This window comes from Elephas maximus, chromosome 14 (genome assembly GCF_024166365.1).
Source record: "Elephas maximus indicus isolate mEleMax1 chromosome 14, mEleMax1 primary haplotype, whole genome shotgun sequence".
Taxonomy (NCBI): domain Eukaryota; kingdom Metazoa; phylum Chordata; class Mammalia; order Proboscidea; family Elephantidae; genus Elephas; species Elephas maximus.
This window is the reverse complement of record NC_064832.1, coordinates 65,498,473-65,520,801: the sequence shown is the minus strand read 5'-3', so window position 1 is coordinate 65,520,801 and position 22,329 is coordinate 65,498,473. Positions and strand designations below refer to the sequence as shown.

At 38.7% G+C, this 22,329-nt stretch overlaps 1 protein-coding gene across 1 annotated transcript; it reads right to left on the bottom strand.

Moving 5' to 3' along the window:
* Positions 1–449: 449 nt before the first annotated feature.
* On the bottom strand, positions 450–19,147 carry KLF5 (KLF transcription factor 5). Its single transcript, XM_049853202.1, has 4 exons — positions 18,568–19,147; positions 15,353–16,226; positions 14,172–14,231; positions 450–2,255 (listed from the first exon to the last, which is right to left on the bottom strand). Exons 1-4 carry the CDS (start codon positions 18,826–18,828, stop codon positions 2,077–2,079), a joined length of 1,374 nt encoding a protein of 457 aa, XP_049709159.1. The 5' UTR covers positions 18,829–19,147; the 3' UTR covers positions 450–2,076.
* Positions 19,148–22,329: the final 3,182 nt, after the last annotated feature.

Here is a 22,329-nt window from a genome sequence, read left to right as displayed (position 1 = left end):
CTAAGTGTGCTTGTCGTTATTGGGTTAAAAATAAAATAAACTTTTAATGTTCACTCTTTAAAAAAGTAAAAATATTAAAGACACAATTTTGTTTGCATCTGAGAAAATCTCCATACTAGCAAACTACTATACTGCATTATTTTCAACTAAGGATCTTAATAAGGTTAGTGCAATGTCTGTAGTGACCAGAAAAAAAGTCTTCATGAATCATGCCTCCCTTTATACTTCTAATTAAAAGGTTAATTATATTTTTAAAATAAATCCCTATCTCACAGGTAGATGTTGGTTCAGTGTGGCTCATGGAAAATGCCTGGGAATTGATTTTTTATTAACTGCCCTAATCAAACAAACATTCCTAAATAGTTAGCTTTGAGAATGGCATCTGCTAGCTAATTGTTCTCACTATTGTAGGTGAAGAAGGAAATCACAACATGAATATTTCAGGCACTTTTTATTTTCCAAAAAAAAAAATTGTCGTTAATATATAAACATCTCATTCTCTCAAAAAATTCTACAACTATACAGCTGTTTGCTCCATTATTTGCATAGGAAATGACCACAATACAAAAATAAGAGGGAAAAAGAAGCAAAACAGCAACCGATTTATGCTTTTTATGTATGTATGTTTTCACGTATAAACATTTGAAGCCTCTTACAAAATTATTTACACCGTTTGGCAACTATTTACACGTTTTAAGAGCAACTTTTCTAACAAACAAAACTATAATTTATCAAGTTATGAAAATTGTTTTCTAAAAAAACTTACTATATTACCACAAAATAAATAAAGATAAACAATATTTTAAAAACAAAATTAAGTTCTCATTTTCAATTAAGACCCCTTTTGGCATTTTGTGTATTTATTCTGCCCTTTGGTTAACAGCATCGGCATCACACTACTATTTTATATTGCATATATGTAGCACTTGCTTCCTTAAGTTTTCAACATGTCATTTATATTTAAAGGCAGACACTGAGTCAGTATTAACAGATTAACTACACTGCACTGTAATTTAGGTAAAATTACTGTGTCTCACTGTATATTACATGCAAAATCCACAGAAATTGGCATTTAACCGACAGTACCGCACGAGTGAACATTTTAGTATATGAAAACTGCATCACAAATTCAACATTGCCATGTGAAAACTACATCCTAAGTCCTTCTTTTTAAAAATGATACTGTTTAGCTTATTTTAAGAGGTCTATCTTTTGTATACTTTAACCATCTTTCTTAAGCTCTGGCATCCAGAATTCATACAAAATGTCTTTCCGTATTTAAAATAAACAATCCTATTATAATCAGTGCATGAAATTTGTTTTTTAAGTTCATTTGAGTGATTATCTCTCCCCCCCGCCCAGAGAAATTAATTTGGTAACATTTTTGAGAGGTATCTTACCACAAATCCTAACTGTAAATGTATTCATGCTTATTTTCAAATAAATTATGATTTTCCCCCAAAAGAATCCTAGAAAACATGTAATAAACCTATAAAGCTGATTTGTATATTTACAAAATTTCGAATAGCAAAATATGCAACTCATATGTTAAAAAAAAAAACAAAACACATTTGTTCAATGGCTATTTGTGAATTGCCACATACATTGGGCACCTCCAAGGAATTACTTTAATATTGAAAAACATATCCCCATGTCAAGTAAAATCTTGACATAAACTTCCTCCTCCTTCCTGTGCCTCCCAACTGATTTGTTTACTAAACACTGTCACATTAAATGATGGTGCGTACGTAAAAACACTGCAAACGCACCCCGTGCTGCCCCTACCCACCACCCCCCTACTCATATTGAGATGCGGCTGCCTGTCATGAGATGAAATCTGCTTGAGTAAAGCCATACACCTTACAGCAAGTATTCCAGATTCTTAAAATGACCAAACACTTTGGTATTCACACAATATATTCCCTGTTTTCTCAAATATACAAAATATACATTTCCAGTTTTTTCTTTTTTTTTTATATATATATATAGTTAAGTTTGTAGTTAAAATTTTGCCAGATGAACTGCATAACGTCAGTATGAATTGCATAGGCACGGAGCGTCCAGCAGGCGGTGGCCTCAGTTCTGGTGCCTCTTCATGTGCAGGGCCAGGTGGTCGGAGCGCGAGAAGCTGCGGTTGCACACTGCGCACTGGAACGGCTTGGCACCCGTGTGCTTCCGATAGTGGCGGGTCAGCTCGTCCGACCGTGCGAACCTCCAGTCGCAGCCATCCCATGTGCACTTGTATGGCTTTTCACCTGTGACAACGAAAAGGAGGAGGAGAGGTCACAGAAACTGCCTGGGAAAGAATGTGAAAAAGGAGAAAAATCATGGTCCTAGGAAGTGGGGAAAGATCATGAATTACATTAAAAAAAAAAAAAAAAACCATTGCCAGTCGAGTGGATTTTGACTCACAGTGATCCTACAAAGCAGAGTGACTGCCCCACAGGGTTTCCAAGGAGTAGATGGTAGTTTCAAACTCCTGACCTTTTGGTTAGCAGCCATAGCTCTTAACCACTGTGCCACCAGGGCTCCGTGAATTACATTAGGAACTAAATATTAAAAACTTTCAACGCAACCTAGTGAAGAGGTAAGGTTACCACTTCATCAATGGTCAATAACTTTAACTAATGAAGAAAAAACTATTTTGCATACCTTTGAAGAACTGAAAAATGGCAATTTTAAATGAACCAGTGCTTTTATTTTTATGTACTATTCTTGCACACATAAATTCATGAAATGATTAGATGAGCTTGGGTGGTTTTGTCATCACTGTCTAAATACAATTTCTATACCAACAAACTGAAATTATTAAAGGACTAATGGGCTATAAGATAGCCGCGGGAGGAAAATAACTGGGAACTACCCAAGAGGGAGCTCATCAAATCATTTATAAGATGAAATTGACGTACCACAATTGACATCTTTTATGTGAAACTTGTCCAAACACATAAACCACTTCACTTGAACACAAGGCCTCCAAAATCAATTACTAGGTCACCTGGTTGAGATTCACACTAACGCGCGCGCACACACACACACAGTCACTCTGGATTCAGGTTGGATTAAAACAAAAGAAAAATTTTTAAGTTGATAGTTTTAAACCTTTACGCATTAATATGCTTTCATATTTAATAAATGAAATTAACTAAGATAAATAAATTTAATAAACTCCTTAACCAGATCAGAAAGTCTGGTACTGATTAACTTCACTTTGGTAAAGAGTCAGAGAATATAAAACCATAATTCTAATATCTGCTTAATAATTGCCAACTGTCTATTATATGCCAGGTCCTCTCCTGCTTAGAATATATCAGAAAAAAAAAAAAAAGGCCTGTCCTCATGGAATTTACATGTAGAATATAGACCTAAAATGACTGCAATCATTCCATTAACTTATTCTATACTTTCACAGCTCTCTTCACAGAGTAAACTGATATTTGAGCCCCTCGAAAGCTGTATTACTCTTAACATTATCCCAAGTTTCCTAGCTTATCTTTCAAAACCACTTAATACTTATAATGCAGTTTTATTTCACTCTGCTTTGGAATTAATTAATCCTATGTAATCAAGGCCATGTGTTCCCCCCTAAATAAATCCCAGATCTTTCACCAAGCATTAACTACTAGTTCCTGCATTTATGCTTTAATTTTGTTACGATTTTCTAAGAATCAGTGTTTTTTTTTTTTTTTGGAGGGTAAGGAGTTAGAGATAGATTTGCATATTAAAGTAGTGTTGGCTGACTGTGGAGTTTTATTTGGGTAATTTTTTAAACTCTAATTCCTAAACCATACACAAAAGCCTCATTTCTTTTAAAAAAAAAAAAAAAAAGTTTTCTTCAGAAAGGAAAGAACCTCAGAGTTGCTCTGAACAATTGTCACTTAATACCACAGTGAAATTCAACAACCTTTCTGCCTGCCTCATTGTTGTTTAGGTGCCGGAGCCTGTTCCGACTCTTGGCGACCCTACGTTCAACAGAACAAAACACTCCTTGGTCCTGCGCCATCCTCACAATCGTTGCTATGTTTGAGCCCACCGTTGCAGCCACTGTGTCAATCCACCTCATTGAGGGTTTTTCTTTTTAACTGACCCTCTAATTTTACCAAGTATGATGTCCTTCTCCAGGGACTGTTCCTTTCTGATAACATGTCCAAAGGACACGAGCCTGCTTTAGCAGTATTATATTCAGAAAGATTTAAGATTACTCAGCTAAGTCTGTATCTTTTAAAAATACTGTCCACATCAACTGCGATTTCTACAGCATGTGGTTAATATATTTTTGCTGCCCTGATAAGCACTATGACTCTCAAACAAAATTCCATAAGCACACATACACACAAAAGGCTTGAATACAGAACATAAAATGTGCCTCAATTATTTCCAGAAAGAGTCCACATTCAACTCCTATGGTATGTACCACCTGCCTGCCATCTTTTCTCTCCTCCTTTTTCTCTAAACCAAGACACTTTTTTAAATTCTCTTTCGGTCCCTACATCATTCCATTTTAACAATGTACATCTTAATTCTTGTACTTTTTTTTGGAGTAAACTCATACTGACCCTATAGGACACGGTAGGGCAGGAGCAACTGGTGGATTCCAACTGCCAATCTTTTGGTTAGCAGCCGAGCTCTTAACCGCTGCACCACTAGGGCTCCGGAGTATACTCTAAAAATTTTCAAGTTAATACACTCAAACCTTTAAAGTAATATAAGAAATAATCCTTTCACTTATATTCACATAAAATCTATTTAATTGAAATATTTTAATACTAGTAAGTGTAACTGCTAGTATTAAAAGATCACCACACACACTGGGTTGCCATGAGTCGGAATCTCCTGATGGCAACAAACAGTTGCTGTTAAGGATCACTCTTGAAAACTAAACAGAGAAATCATTCTTGTCTTTTGAATTTAATAATTAAATGGGCAGGAGAAATGAATTTTCAGAGTTTATTCAAGAAGTAAGGGACACTAGACTCTTTTTGTTCACTATTTTTATTGGCTATGAAGCAATAAACTACACCAGTATTTTTAAAAGTTTACGTTACTAACTGGTTGAAGTACAGTAGCCATTAAAGTTCCTGAAACATTTGAGTTTTGCTCTCAATTCACACACATCTATAGATTCCTCAGCCAAGAATATTAGCAGTATCTGAAACTTACAGTTATTGGGGCCAAGTCTTACTATTGAAGCAAGGACAACTACTTCCCACTTGGGGCAGTTTCTATGGGATTTGTTCAAGTATCAACACTGCTCAAGCAAAACATCGCAGAGGAAGCTGGTACTACCAATTTCTGGCCAAATAGCAGACCGGAGCCTTTCTTCCTCAGCCAGAAACACTATGCAAAGTACTTCTGGGAAACCAAACTGACTTCCTTTAAGTTATATTTCAACAGGATAGTGCTTTCAAAAGTGTAATTGGATTTCTACAGAATCTCTTTCCAATACCACCAATTTAAAATATTTAGTTAAGCTCTTTCAACATCAACTGTATTTTTAAGTTCGCATGCTGTTAATGTGAAACTTTCCAAAGGCAAAGAGAAAAAACTGACAACTTGTTCAGCATGAAAAACAAGCTTTGACTCTATCTCAAATAAAGTCCGCATTTTCTCATCCTGTGTTAAAATTAGAGGAATACTTTGCTACGAATTCCTATCTTTGGGGGAAAAAAAAAGGCTCAAGGTAAACATACCATCCATACTGATAAGGTCACTGATAAAATTTATAAAAATGTTAATGAGAAACATTACCAGTAAAAGGAACAGGCATTGGGTGCTTATCATTTCACTAAATCCTCACAATAACCCCACAAGTTAGAAGCAAAAAAAGATGAGCTCAACATGAAGAATCCTGACCTGCCACTTTTCCTTAATGTCCTACTTAAATCTTCCATTAGCAAACACTAATACGCTCTCTCTGAATGATTTAAGAAACACATGAATAGTGTTCAAATTTATTTAAAGATTACGAAGCCACTTGTGAAGGTCAGCTAAAGAATAGCTTAATGGGCTAACAGCAGACCTTGAACCCCGGAAAGTCTGAAGCACAGGTCACACCCAGGCAGAGCCAGTCCTCTGTGGAAGACCCCGTTTCAGGACCCGTGGGTCCCCAAAACTGCTCTGTGCTGGCTCTGACAGTCACCAAATAGTAATTAACAATAGCACCCCTTTACCCCAGGCTAAGTGAATTTCAGGGGGTGAGCAGAACATGTTTGTAAAGCCTTTGAAAATCTTTCAGACTAAAACATTATTTTTTTCCCTCTGATGAATAGATAAAAAAAATGACATTTGAACCCTATCACAATGGAACGGGAGGTTTCTCTGCTCTACTGAACATATTCAATAGAGTCATACCAAGACCTTTTCCTAGAATGTTCTACATGGATTCTTCTTACAAAAGAAAAAAAAGATGAAAATAATTCTTTCAGAATAATTGTTTTAGGTAACTTTTAAAAAGTTTATTACAGCAAATTTGTACATAGTCCTTTCCTGATGGCTGGAAGACAACCCAATCAATTATATCTGACTAGAGAATAAATGCTAAAAACAATCAGAATTAAAGTCAATGTTTAGTAAACATGACCTGAATTAAATGCCTTATAAACACCCACAAATAAGACTTGGTCTCTGACCTGAAGGAATTTAAAATCTATATGCTAGTCTGAGAAACAATGTAAACTTTTAAAGTAGAAAGAGAATTATTTCAATAGCTAGTCCCTAACCTAATCTTAGAATTTAAGACTCTTTGAGGTTCTAAAAAAGGAGCGCTGGTAGTACAAGGGTTAAGCACTCGTATGCTAACCAAAAGATCAGTGGTTTGAAGCCACCAGGCCCACTCTGTGGGAGAAAGATGTGGCAATTATGGCCTTGAAACTCTATGGGGCGGTTCTACCCTGGCCCATTGGGTCGCTATGAGTTAGAATCGACCTGATGACAACAGATTCGCATTTTGAGGCTCAAAATCAGCTGATTTCAGGAAGAAAAAATTTTCACTCAATTCAGTTAGATTCCCCCCTCCCCCACCAATCATTACATACTTATGGTATTTACAGTCTGAAGTAGGCTCAATATTGTATTTTCTTCTATTAGCCGAAGGTAAAAGTTGGAAATATTGGTATCGAGATATCAAAGAAAGTCATGGAAAAATATTTACATATCTATGACAACACAGAAAAATGGCAGGACAATTTTGGCTCACTAGTTCTTATTTTTATGTATCTTGGTCAGTAATTTTCCATTAAAAAAATCTTTTTTCTTAAAGCTCACTGTAGCATACCTCCTATTCTTGGAACAGAGGGAAAAATAAGACAGTTTACTTCAAAAATCAGTATTTTCAAAATGTGATTAATATTTATTAAATATACTATCCTCGTCAGTATCGTGCTCACTTTGAAGGAATTAAAAGAAAACGTTAAGTGAGAATTTCCCTTCTTTCGTCCCACTGTCAATTTATGCTTTCCTTACTTCCTTTAAAATCTGATTCACTGTGCCCCTTCCAGAAAACCCCTGAACAGTCCATAAGGGATCATTCCACTTCTCTGTATCCCTACCATCACTTAATTTCGTTTTGAACTATTGATTTGCACTTGCACATATATTGCTTTCTGAAGCCTTCAAATAACTGTATTTTGCCTCCTTAACTAGCTTTTCAGGTTCCTCAAGGGCAAAGACTGTATCTTCTATTTCTGCTGTGATGCCACAATTTTCCTAATGCATCTTTAGAAAAACCACGTTTGTCCCAAGTCTGACGAACTCTTGGTTATTCTCATTAGTGAAAAAGAAGGAAGGTTTAAATCATGGAAAAGCATCTTGTGTGGATCTGTCAGATTGTCTCTTTTTTTCCTGTGGTCCCACGCACAACAGGGCTTTGCCTGGCTCTAGCTGCCTGGGACCACTGAGGACGACAGTCCAAGTCAATGTACAGACACTGAAGTGACCCGTGCTTTGGGATTCTTCTCGAGGAAATATTCTCAATTACTGTCTTTCCTGAAATTGTACAAGAATAACTAAAATCTATGTAAACCCTTTTTTTTTAACAGAGTTGGACTGGAATTGATGAAAACCAAGAAGGTCTGGAGTCCCTAGTGCTCGTCAAAGGCAGCAAAGAGACTTCTCCAGAAAGCAATGGTCTGCTTTAGAAGATGGGATGGCATGCTCATGCTGTCAAGGGTTTCACTTGGTCCTAAGTGAGCATACCTCCAGGCTGCAAAGCTACTGCTATTTCTCCTAAGGGTTCTTGACAAAAACAATGGAAAACCTCCTTTGTCAACTAATAAAAACCCAGTGAAATGAAATACCAACTTCTGAGTTACCTGACAAAAAAGTTATCATTCAGATTCACTTTCTTGTAAATAAGAGCTGAAACAGGTTCCCCCAGAGCCCCCCCGCAAAAAAAAGGCAGTATGGCAACAAAGTATCAATACAACATTTTACTTTTCCCTTTTTTTAACCAAATCAACAAATCCTTGTATTTTTTTTCTAGCACCAAGTAAGTGACTATATATCCTTTCCTTTAATTTGCATTTACTGTGATTACCCTGAGTCTCCTACCAATCCTTAAGAGTTTGCATTTATAAAGCAGTCAAAAATTTTTAAGAGTTACCTACTGTGCACTTTTAAAACACAAGGCAGTAATTCATCCTTAATCAAAGCTGTTAGAGATCCCTGAATATAAATAATACGGGCTGACAGAATAGGAATGCTGCTAGTGAGATACTCTTACTAAAGTAGGACATTACTTTGTTTCTAATCTTTCACCAGAAAAGATGTAGGTCATCAAGTAAACAGCTAGTACATTCTATAGAACTAAAAATATCTGCCAAAATAAAATTCTTGGGTGATTAAATTATTTTTTAAAAATATTACTCTGCATTCTGTCTACCTTCACAGCTGATTATTTCTATCTCAACTTCAGCCATTCTATTTAATCTCTTTATGAACCATCTTCTCCCACTTGTTTAAGAACGTAAGGGCAAGAGGAGATTGTTCCTACCCATCTTTGGATTCCCCACAATGATCAGTCAAAAATGTTTCTTGAAACAAATTAAAATTCTTAACCTTTCATAAGCTTTATCATCGCAAAACACTGTTTAATCAATTTTCTATGTAAATGTTTTTCAGATGAAAGAACAAGTCCTAGAAGCAAAGCTTCATCTTCCCAGTGAGTCACTAAAAAGAAACTGTTTCGAAGCGTTCATGCTCATAAATACCTTTCCAGGGGTCTGAACCAGCATGTCCATAAGCCATTTTTTTAAATAAGCCTGAAACTGCCAACATAGAAAACAAATTTCGAAGCAGCAAATGAAAATAAAGGGTTGAAAATACTTAATTGAAAGGTTTAATTAGTAACATCTTAACACTATAAGATAAATGTGATGATTTTTCTGCAGTTTTAAAAATAGACTTAAAAAAAATCACTGGGTACAAAATGTCATCCTATAAAACTTTTTTTGGGGGCGGGGGGAGTATAATATCTCTACTAATACCAAAAAAAAGCAAACCCACTGCTGCTGAGTTGACTCGGACTCATGGCAACCCCACTGGACAGAGCAGAAATGCCCCACAGGGTGGATTCAAACTGCTGACTATTTGGTTAGCAGCGTAATGCTTAACCACTGCACCACCAGGGCTACATCTCTACTAATACCTACTATCTCTACTAATAACAGAGGGGAGTCATTTAACCAATTTTGATCTATCTCTAGGTCCAAATTATATGATCTCCATTAAGGCTCTTGTATTGTTTTTTATCTTATGCTGATTTAGCTCTAAGTAAAAATTTTCCAAGGAAACGAGATTCTTTCTATACATACTTAAGAGCCTTTCAGTCCTTTTCTGTACTTCCACCAAAACAGTAACAATTACTTAGGCTGAGAACATTTTGAATAGTTCTTTTAGTAGGGAAGTAAGCGCCAGGAAAATCTTCAGTCAACATTGTATTTTTTCATCGAAATCTGTACCTAATATATTCAAATGGTTAGAGTTCAGAGCAGAGAACTAGAACAGAAATTTATATGTAAGAATTTTTAGTACTTAAACTGTAGTATCACTTCATGAAATTATGTGTATTTAGCAGCAGGTAATGTAGATGTAGAGGATCAGCAAAAACGAGGAAGACCCTCAATGAGATGGACTGACACAGTGGCTTTAACAACGGGCTTAAGTGTATCAGCGATTGTGATGATGGCACAGGACCAGGCAGCGTCAGTGTTTCATTCTGTTGAACACAGGGTCGCTATGAGTGAGAAACCAACTCAATGGCACCTAACAACAACAACATCTAGCAGCAAATCTCAAGTAGGGATTGTTTTTTAAAGTATTACATACTGGTATCTTAATTATCAGATGCCTCTGGGGTATTAATTGTTCTACATAAGCAAATAATACAGAACATACGAATTCATCCTCTTTACAACCAGATCTGGGCTAAAAATCTTTCCTGGATGTAATGTGGAATTCTTTCTTAAACTGGGATCCTGACTATAACTCACTGTAACACGCAGCACTGAATAGCAAAGTGCTTCACTTCCACTCTGTGTTCCTGGTATAATATTCCCGATTTCTTTTGTGGGGGATGTCTTCAATTGCCTTTTTTCTTTTTTTGGTTGTTTTCATCTTTTTGTCAACCTGTGGTCAGCTATTCTGGGGCCATTTAGTACACACGGACAGCCAATCCATGCAGTCCGCCTCTGGGTGCTGCCTGAAGCAAGCATGAGTGCTGTGTAAAGGCCTTCCACAGAGAGCTGCCCCGTTCCAGACAGGTGAGACTGATAGAGCGCAAATGACTATACTGCTGCTTACAAGAAAGGGATGGTAGTACAGTTTTAAAGGTTCTGAATTTATGGTAGGTTGTTCTACTTGATTCACAAATCACAGAAGTTCAGTCACGTTAATTTATAAGAACAGAATATGTAAAAAAAAAAAAAAATTTTAAAGATGTTTTAGGAGCAACTTAATGATGGCAATGGGCGTAGTCCCTTGTATACACCATAAACGAAACCCACTATCTCACAGTGACCCTATAGGACAGATCAGAACTGCCCCATAGGCTTTCTAAGGCTGTAGATCTCTATGGAAGCAGACTGCCACGTCTTGTCTGAGTGCTTTAACCACTGCACCATCAGTGCCCCCTACACAAATTTTAGTAGATTGTTTATATCTTAATGTTGCTGAAACTACAAATATTTTTATTTGGAATTAGGCCATTTGACACTGATGCCGAGAAATCATAATTATTTCTAACAAGAAGCACAACATGTATGTATACATATACACATTACATATAACACACACAAACGCCCATGTAAGTGCCTATATGGGCCTACATATATGCTATCTTACCTACGTACAGATACAGCATGTTTTTAAATGAAATATAATTATTTCCCAGAAGAGAGGCAAATTATGTTTCAGGTAAAAAGTCTAACCATACAAAGAAAGAGTTTTATTTTACACATTTTCTAAATATAAAAATCAAAATACATGAAACTGAGAAAAACTTGAGTACTATTCAACTTCTGGTTCGAGAAACTGGCATCTTCTACTCTTTCATCCCAAGTAAAAAAAAAGTTCTGTGCCTTGGAAAGGCAATTTGCAAGGCACATTAGGAAACATTTACAACCTAAAAATCCAAAATAAGCAACTAGCTAGAACTCAGACATTGTTTAAATGCATTTTTAAAACACGGGGTCACTTGACATTTTAAAGTAATTATATTCCAAAAGAAACGTTAGGGTGCTCTTCTTTCTGACTGTAAAATGGCAATCATTAAAAAAGTAATGTATTTTATGTCATCAAAATATAGATCAACATTCCCACGTAGAATGCTTTTCAAGTCCCCAGTAAACTGTCCAAGTTGGGAGAGGGAACAGAAAAAAAAAAAGTTATTAAATGACAGAAGATATTTATAAAGAACTGTTTGATCCACCTGGGCCTTAAAAGGAAGGGAAAAAAAAAAAAAAAACCCAATCCTTTGTTGGCTTCAGATACATTCATTTAAAAACAAAGGGTGGGGTGGGGAGGATGCAATGGGAGACCACAGGTCATTTTAAAAGGCATTGTCTAGAAACTAGAAATGAGGAGAAAACAACTCAATGCTCTATGATTACCCAAGAACGAGTTTAGCCAGATGAACAAGTCTGCTACAAACCCTCCCCAAGGCATTTGAAAGACTATCAAACAAAACTTTATTAAACTGGATTACACGGCCTCACTCCTTAGATGTTGAAGGCCACAACGTTTATGCCGACGTTTATGATCAGGTGAAAAAGTCGACGGATGGAACTCAAACTAGGCCTAGGCCCTCTTTTTAGTTTGTTTTTATTAGTACAAGCATTGTTAAGACAACCCGCTATTAAATTTCTTTGCCAGCAGGTCAAGTTCCTGAATCTCAGGCATAAGCATTCAGAGCACTAAACCCTGGCGGGGTGGAAAGGCTATTTAGATAGGTGCTGACCACATCCCTGCAATAAGCAGGTGATTACACTGTTATGTGCAATTGTACTCCTCTTTTATTAGGAGACTTTAACCCTATGAAAATGTGTTTCCTCCTTACTGTCTCCCGTTCAAGGACATTCAAAAGAGAAAAAAACAAGAAACAGTTGAAATGTTTCTAAATATTTCCCCCAAGGCCCATTAATATAAAATTCAGATAAAGATCCAACCTCAACTTTTCCATAAGATAATGTATACTCAGTAACAGAACATTTTAGTACTTCTACATAAGGAGTATTTTCTTTGCACATTTGTGTTTTGAAATGTTTACACTGGCTTTTTTATTAGATGCTTAATTCTACTACGGGTATTTTGTTTAACTGTAAACATAATTTCTACCTTGGGCTGCTTATGTAGTATTTTTCCTTTTATATAATCAATTTGTCTGTATCTAAAAACCTCAGGCCTAAATAATCCATTTATTTCTTTAAAAGCAATTTCTCGAAAAAGCCCTGGAATCTACCACCTTGTCGCCCACACTATTTAGATTTTAATAAGTAGTGTTTATCGCTAAGCCATCAACCAATACTTCCTAACATGCATACAAAATGTCTGCAACCATATTCCTCTCAGTGCTTTACTGAAGCACTGACCTTTGTTCAAATGCTTTTACTTTTTAATGCAGCAGTTAGAGATAACTACTTCATTTATCAAAACTCAATTTCCATAGTAACATCTAGCCTGGGGAGATTCAAGTCCTCACACTAATCCAACAACCCATTCAAAGGAACTGTTGAATACTTTGGTTTCCATAGCAATGATGGAATAATACATTTTGCTAGGTCATTGCTTTTATTAGCAAACTTATTCTTTGAACTTTAGGTAAGGCTGTATTTGTTCAGAGGGGGGAAAAAAGCAATCACTTTATATAAGTTCTTTCCATTAGGGCTGTTCTTTTAAGAAAGTCACAAATAGTAACCATATATGTATTTGAAAATACTTTGCGTATTTTCAAATACGCTTTTAAAGAATGCCATCTAGTTTCACCTTAAACTGGGTTAAAAAGCTCTTGAATGTGATTGCTATAGGCCTGACAAAACAAATATTTATAAAATTAATGGGGCTAAACTTAAAAGCACATTTTAAAACAGGGATGATACAAACTAGAATGAAGTCTCTGAAACCCATCAAATGTGGGCTGAGGTAGAGCGCAGAATAATTGATAAGCCACAAGCGATTCTTGGACTGCCTGATCTTAATACTCGTGCAATTTCAGCCCCACCTTTCAGTAAGCACAGAAAACACGCTAAACACAGATATTTTGGGCTCAACGTGAAATTAAAGATTAAGCAGTTCTGTTTTACATGCTACAAGAAAAAATTCTGGTACTTAAAACGCCGTTATAGAAGCAAAATCAGTTGTTTTTTTTTTCCTTTGAGGCAAGAATACCGCCTTTATAGTGTTTAAATCCATTCATAAATGATGCTGTGTTTAAGTTTTTGAGTAATTAATTCTACGTGAGGTGACAGGGCAAGGTCTGAGAGAGGAGGACATCATCCTTCCTGGAACCAGACTTTTTCATTGAACTGGATTTTGAGCCAAGCCAGTGCTGAAAAGGTAGGCCATTAAAAAATAAAAGTTGACAGAAGAAAGAAGAGATCAAACACGTGTTGGCTTTTAAAAGGATGAATACCACTTACACTATTTACACAACTCACAGAATTAACAAGAAAATTACATACCAGTATGAGTCCTCAGGTGAGCTTTTAAATGAGAAGACTTCGTATAAACTTTTGTGCAGCCTAAAATAAAGGAGGAGAGGAAGAACAGCTTGTCATTTTGGGGATCCTTTTGAAATCTTTACATTTGATGATTCAGTATTTAAAATCTGGCTTTAAAGATGAAATCCCTCATGCTAGCTGAGATATTTGAAGTTTTGGTTTTAAAAGAAGTTTTTAAGAGCCTTCCCCCATTACCTTATTAAAAAGGCATAAAGTGATTTGTCTTATGCATCGCTTTTGCAGGAACAGATGCAGTTAATCAAGCCAAACTACAAATGGAAAATTTGTGTTTATACCCCCAAAAAACCAAAACCAAACCCACTGCCACTGAGTCGATTCCAACTTCAGCAGGTGCCTGGTACTAGTAACAGTGATTTAAAAGCTACTTACTATAGTATATATTCTAAATAAATTTAAATGGCTCTAAAGCCGACAATCTTAAACCATTATCCAAGATGATTGTAATTTTCCATACTCCTACGCACCATGTTTTTTCATTTAGCATGGCATGCCGTATCATGTACCATAGTCAATAAATCGTACCCCCGTTAATCATATGAACTAGCGTATACCAGCAACTTACACAGTCATTACCATCATCAATGTATCCTGAGCCATGTACCTCACTCAAGTATGATACTAACATAGGCTATCAGAACCATCCTTAAATCCACCCTGTAGATGGTCTTGTCCCTGTATCAGGCTAGCTGCCTACCCAGTTGCCACTTCATTATCACAGCTTAATTTCCCTCCCAGTACATAATCTCTTTCTGGGGCACTTCATTTAGAATTAAAAACTCAACTACATTAGATGGCTATGTTAAAGTAACTGCAGCACAACTTTAAATGATATTGGAAATCCAAATTTTATTTAATATCAAAAGTCCAAAGTAATTTTTTCCCCCAAAATATGCTAGTCATTTTTGTTTAACACATAAAAACAAGCAACAGACAACTAGATGGTTACATGTAAGGACAAGGCAGAGACTGGGACATGGAAAGTAAAAAAAAAAAAGAAAAAAATTTTATCGTCAAGCACGATACTTCCCTACGTTAAGTTTAAAACTGTGAATCTGAGGTTGAAAGACACATACATACACACAATACACCTATTGATGCTTTAACCAGGTAAAATCACCTACCAGGGTAATCGCAGTAGTGGATGCGTCTTTTCTCCAAATCAGGATTACTCCTTCTATTGTATCTGACAGGTTGGATGTTCTGTGAATTAACTTGCAGGGTGGGAGGTAAATTTGGGTTGTGGATTGCCAGTTTAGACGCGATTGTAGCAGCATAGGATGGAGGTGGGGTTAGATTCTGGAGCATCTCTGCTTGCCTATCTGGACTTCCAGGCTCTGAGCTCGGTGGTGACGGGGGAAAGTAAGTGGCCTGTTGTGGAACAAACTGACTTGGCATTGTGTATGTGCAAGGGGGCATGCCCTGGAATTGTTTCACTGCAGTCTGCGGAAGAGCAGAGGTGAGTGTATTAAGGCCAGCCATGGCGGCTGACATAGAGACATTAAGAGAGTCTATTACTGCTGTCTGGTTTGTAGAACTGGGCATATCTAGATCCGGTGTGTTCAGTAGCTGGTACAAGTGGCCCTGCTGGGAAGGGACAGAAAGATGAAGATCTGGGGTAGGAACTTCTTGTTTGATGAAAATATTGTTCACCTCTGGAGCTGCGGTCTGGTGGGAGCTGAATATACTGGTGAACTCGGGGAGGGCCTGGGTCGGGGCCGGAGGAGGGGCAGTCGTTTCGCTCTGGTGGCTGAAAATGGTAACAGGTTCTGTCTTGATGTGTGTTACACACGGTCTCTGGGATTTGTAGAGGCCAGTTCTCAGGTGAGTGATGTCAGGGAGAAAGACGTTCATGTTGATACTGTAAGGTAACCCTTCACTGTCAGTGAAGAACTGGTCTACAACTGAGGCACTGTCTCGTCTATACTTTTTATGCTCTGGAATTATAGGAACTGGAGGAAGCTGAGGTGTCAGATACTTCTCCATTTCACATCTTGTCTGAAAAAGAAAAGACACAAACATATGCATGATCGACCTGACTCATCATCACAGGAAGAACAAACCTTGCTTAATAAAATCTTCCCTATTCTCCACGATCTCTTTAAAAAGTATTAGGGCAAACACCTTCCGAGGGTTTCTTATAAACATAACCAGGTTTTTTTTGTCAACCTTGTGATAACTGGTTCGCCAAAACCTTATGAAACTCTGTATAACGTGTATGTGGTAAAAATCGCTTCCCCAATCAATCCCGGACAAAAAGTCAAAGAGGCAAATCAAAAAAGGGAAGCAAACAGAACATATCCCTTTCTGATATAATAATAAAGTACCTTTCACATACAGGCAAGATTCCCTGCCCCATTTCACAGTAGTCTGCAATTAAAGTACAGTATCATAACATTGCCAAACTACCTCAACTCTGTTCACAGCATATAGTTAAATTTAACCCATTTTTAAAAACCAAATATGCAAACCTTAAAAACAACGTTCATTGCAAAGGTTTTCACTTGGATAGATACTGCCGAGATAGCTAATCTAAAACATATTCCTTGGCTATTTCAGTGCCTTTTCTTGTTTATAGTTCAATGGAAACTTAAATACAGTGTTCTGAGCAAAACACAGAATCCACTGAAAAAAAGAACAAAACAACTTCACATTCAACATTTGATCTAAATGTTGATTTTAATCAGCTGATTCTGTAATTGGTTAATACGATAATGAAATGTTCCTATTCATAACCCTATCTAATACAGATCTTTAATTACCTAGTTGGGAAAATCACTCCCTTGGTGGAGTGGTGCTGAGGAGCCTGTGGGTGGGGAGAGGCTCCTGTATTGCTAGCACAGTCATCAGCGAAGCATTTATCATGTCCTATGTCCTCTTCAGTGGGGCAATGCTACGTTCCCCCTTACTTTGTAAAAAGCTCAGTCATCCCTTATCCTCTTGGTGTCTCCTAGGCAGAAAACTGACAAACCAAATTAACCAAACACCTTTCAAATGGTGATTTTTTTAGGATATAACTTGGCTTGTATCCAGACACCTCAATCTTTTAACAACTATCTTCCCTCCTAGTACGACAGAAGCTTACTTTCAGGGGAAAAAAAAAATCCCCAACTAAATGAAATGTCTCAGCAACTCATTCACCTTAACCGGTGAATAAGACAGTCATTTTCTGCTACTACTTAATTTCAAAAGCGTTTCATTTCAAACCTTGGATCCTTCGTTGTGGATGAGAACGGGATTTCCCGGACAGACACAATTTAAAAATAAAATTAATGCTCCAGTCATGTGAATCACATCTCTGACAAATGCCACTGCCCTCTCGCAGCACCGCGACACTGGCAGACAAACCCCCCAGAGTAGGAGTTGGGTAGCAAACACACAATATGCCAAGGGGCTATATTAAATGAAGTGTCTTGAAATAAACCGAACTAAACCCTTTCGTGCACTGCGCTCCCGTGGCGGTTAGTGGTTTCTGATTTTAGCTCTTCCAGCTGTTTGCATGTGGGTATGTTTCCAATTTTTTTTTTTTTTTGTTTGTTTCCTTGGGACAGGCTAAAAGTCCCGGGAAGTTTTTTCTGGGCTATATGACTCCCTGCGTGGGCGAAAGAAACAGGCGGTTGCTCTAATTCGGCTGCTGGGCAAGTGTAAAGCCAACTGCCAGCTTTCAACGCGGCTCTGGGAGGAAATTTACGCGCACACCAAGGAAACAACAACCCCAGTTTTTAGGGTTTTCTTCTTCTTCTTCTTCTCTCCCTCTTTTTAAAGAAAAATTAAAACTTCTCCAGTGCAACCTTAGCTTTCCTAACTTGAGTTTCCCAAACATGCAGCCTCACAATCGCGTTTAGAAAAGGTCGAGCCAAGGGGTTTCAAACTAACACCCTGAAGAACCTCCTCGACACTTTAACTTGCGTTTCTACTTAATCCGAGACGCCGACGGGGGTGCGCGGGGACCTCCAGGGTCTTGGCGCTGGGGGGGAATAGGGGGGTTGTAAAGGCCAAATTTCAGGAAAGTTGGGCATGGGATACAAGCTTTCGTCCCGCAAATGTAAGAAAAACAACTGCGAAGCGCCTAAGAAGTCAATTCTCTCTTTAACCTCGCCCTGGCCAGGCGGCCAGGGCACGTTCATCTTCGACTCCCTCCCCCGGATCCCCCCGCTTTATCTTCGCGAAACACGGATGCCCAGGTTAGGGCTCAGGGCACGCTTGGCCACCCCAGCACGGGCTCCCGGTGCGCCCCGACGCACGCCCCAGCCTGGAGCGGCCCCTGTCGCCCGCCCGTCGCAGTGGCGGACACGCCCGAGCCCCGAGAGAGTAAGGGGAGGGGAGCGGCTCTTCCTACCTGGACCAGCTCCTCCGGCGGCAGCCGCGGGCCGGCAGTGGGCGGCGGCGCCGGCTGCGGAGGCTGCGGGGGCGCGGGCTGCGCCTGCGGGTGGTGGTGCGCGTGCTTCAGCTCCTCGCCGGGGAAGAGCGCCGCGTCGCGGGCCGGGTTCGCGGCGCCCAGCACGGGCTTCAGCTGCGCGAACACGGGCTCGTCCTGCGGGGCCGGCGGCTGGGGCACAGGTCCCAGACGGGCGCTCATGGTCAGCACCCGCGTAGCCATGGGCACTCGGCTGGCGGCTCCGGACGCGGGTCGAGCGCGCGTTCCCACCTCGCCCACTCTTGCGAGGACCGGCGAGCTCGGCGCGGGGCCGCGAGCGGAGGAGGGGGAGGCTCCTGGGCGGACCCCTCAGCCAACAGCAGGCGCGGTTTTCGAAGGCGCGCACGAAAACCAAAACTCTTCCGCTCGATCACGCGTAAACGCCAACGTCCTCGGGCGGACACTTTCTCCCGCCCCGCCCCACTGCGCTGCGCTCCCTCCCTAGCCGGAGCCCGCTCCCGCCGCCGCCGGTCTCCGCGAGAGAGTTGCGAGCGCGCGTACCTGCCCCGCGACTACTGACACTTGACGCCCGCCTCTATTTCACCCAACTCCGAGGGGGCGGGGCCCGCCGCCCTGACTGGCAGCGCCGCCGCCAATCCCGAGGTCCTGGGGCCGGCCCTGTCGGCGGGGCCAGCCTATGAGAGGGGAGAGTTTCGCCAAGGGCTCCGCCTCCGCTGGGCCGACCGCACCCCTCTCGGGCCACGAGCTTCGCGCGCAGAGCGGCCGCGCAGTTTGTACACAACTTCTCTGACAGATTAGGCTGGCGGAGCCGGGGGCGGAGGGAAGGGGAGAAGCGGGGTGGAATCTCGGAAGAGAGGGAATTAGGGTGGAGACGCCGAGGGAGATTTCTTCGGACTGTTGTCTACCAGGATGAGGGGAAAAAAAGGCTTTTTGCACGTCTTAGGTGTTGTGCAAGGACCTGAAACTCAAAAGCTGAAAACTCAGACGGTGGCTTGGTGGGGGAGCTAAGGTTTTTAAAAAATGAATGTGTGTTTTTAAATATATAAAATGTACTCTTCTTTAGCGGAAAACTAGGGGCAGTGTGATAAACAAATTTAAAAACAGATCTTGTCTCTGTGTATCTTTAGCAGTGAATATATCCATTTAGCAAAACAAATTCGGAATGCCCTGGATAAGAAGTATAATGGCAAGCATTTTTTAAAATCCTTGCATAAAAACCTGTGTTTTTCCTTCAGTATTTAAATGGTTAGAAGATGTTTTCACACACATTTCTATCTCATATCAGTGTATGGAAAGAGAGGGGGATGGGCCATATAAATTTTGAAATTTTTATTATTTAAAATGTTTAACCGAAGCATACAATCTAAGTACTAATAAACAGATAAAATATGTATTTAAATAGACATTACGTATTTGGCTTATTTTTACTAGCATGTATGTTCAAAAAATGGAGTGTAATATTTACCAGACAGAACAGCACATTTATCTAACACCGTGGCACCTTTTCCTACGAAAAGACAACCAAAGAAGTGACAAACACCGGAGGCTCAGTAGCAGCGCTGAGAACTAGGGATCAAAATTTGTAGGAAAGTAATAGGCAAATATATTACCGTCCATTTACTATGTTATTATAATGGGAATGTGAATTTTTGCCAGCAATCACCTAAGGAAACCACTTCCTTTAATCCTTAATGTTCTTGTACATGATTTTATCTAGCTCATTGGGAAGCTAATATAATAAACTGCAATAAAAATGCCTGGAATATTACTAGATATGTACTACATGTTAACAGCATACTATACCATTAGGCAGTTTTACCTATGCATCAGCCCACTCATCACAGTAAAACAGCTTTAATAAAAAGATTGCTTAGAAGAATGTTCACTTCAAAGAGCAGTCTTTGTCAGTGATATGAATCTCATTTTCAATGTGTAGACAAAAAAATATGTATGCAAAATATTAGATATATTTATTATGAGAAAAGATACGATTATGCTGTAAAATAGATTTTTTTTCTCCTTTTCCTTCCTGTTAATACATGATTCATTTTTATAGCTATAATCCCTGCTTTCAGAGACTGGTCGATGACTACTTTCCTGTTACCTAAGTATTTAATAAGTGTTTTTGCAATCCCATACTACCCACCTTCATCTTTGAAAAGCTGTCCTGCTTCTCGAATTAAACAGTTTAAACACAGGTGATAGGATTGGTATTGGATTTAATATAACTTTAAAGTTTTGAACTTTCAAAGAGTTTTACATACTTAATGCTGATAACATGACCACACCTGTGTATGATATAGATAATACTTAATAGAACTTTTGCACTTTTTTTTTCTTTTTACTTTAGTCTAAATCTGACTTAGATTTAATACAATTCAGTATCCATTTATACTTTAATTCTTTTTTAAAAACCTATCTAGATCTTTCCTTTTGTCTTTCTTTTCATCAGAGTTTCGGTGGCCTGTTACTCAACCCAAGTTTTCACTGCAACAAAATCCATTTATTTTACTGGAAATGCTTATATAATTTGACACCACTTTTTAACATGCTTTCATTTCCACAGGCTTTCCCATTGCAAAAAATGAACAACAAAAAAAAACAAATATTTGATAAATTCTTGACAATATATTTTATAGTCTTGTTCACTGTTTTCACATTTCCACTTAATGAAATATAGATGTGAACCTAGCTATGGTTGGGAGTTTACAGTAATTTACATTAGAAAAACTGGAAACATTCTTTTTGGCTCAAGTACTGTGGCGTTTATTTAAATTTCATTTCTGGCATAAGGATTCATGAAATAGGGCTGCCACTTTTAGGTAATGGTTTCTCTGAAATGCCCAGCTCTGCAATTCTCACAGAAAATAACTAGCTTAACACTGTACAATAGTACGGACATTGGAAAGTAATCCTTTTTTTGAGATGTTTGCTATGCGGAACATATAAAGAACACGTCCAACCAAGCTTACTACTTACTGTTGCTGTTAACACAAATTCTACAGCTGAAGACCTGTTTCACAAGCTTAGCAAAAAGGGTTAAAACTTGATAAATACTTTTCAAATGTTCCAGGTTCGACGTTGGCGTGAAGCCAGGCAGTGTGAATGGACAGATCCTCAATTACTTTGAACTTTCTAGTTCTTTGCATTCCTTCCTGCTTAGTAGTGCTGTACCACTAGGGAAGATAGGAGAAAACAAAAAACAAATGTCAGATTTCAGAAATCAATTAGTGGCCTGGCAGTGGTGTGTTAACTGAACTGTGCCAAAAGAGAGGCTTCGGAGAGAATGGAATAAAAAAAGTTGAGTAGTCAAGTTAGGTAGGAGGGTAAGCATAGAAGCCACGCATGCTTAAGTCTTTAGTCACTGGGCAACACAGATTTAGTCTTAGAATAAACCCTAAGTGTCACTATCTTTACGGGAATAAATACGCCTGAATGTGTGGGGGCTGAACAGGCAAAAAATGATAGGAGGTGGGGAAACTTGAAGGAGGTAGTGGGAAAAAAAAGAATAAATAGCTTCTGAAGGGTGAGATGAATATGAAGCTATCACTAGGGTAATGTTCACGCTAAGACATGACAAAAGAAATATTCATATTCAGTTGTTCGGAAAAATCAGGGAGAGCTTGAAATTAAGGGTTATGGAGTATTAAGGCTAACACATGTTCATAGGGTATTCCATTTCTGTAAAATCAGAATCAAATCACCTTCTGAGTTTGGGCCACA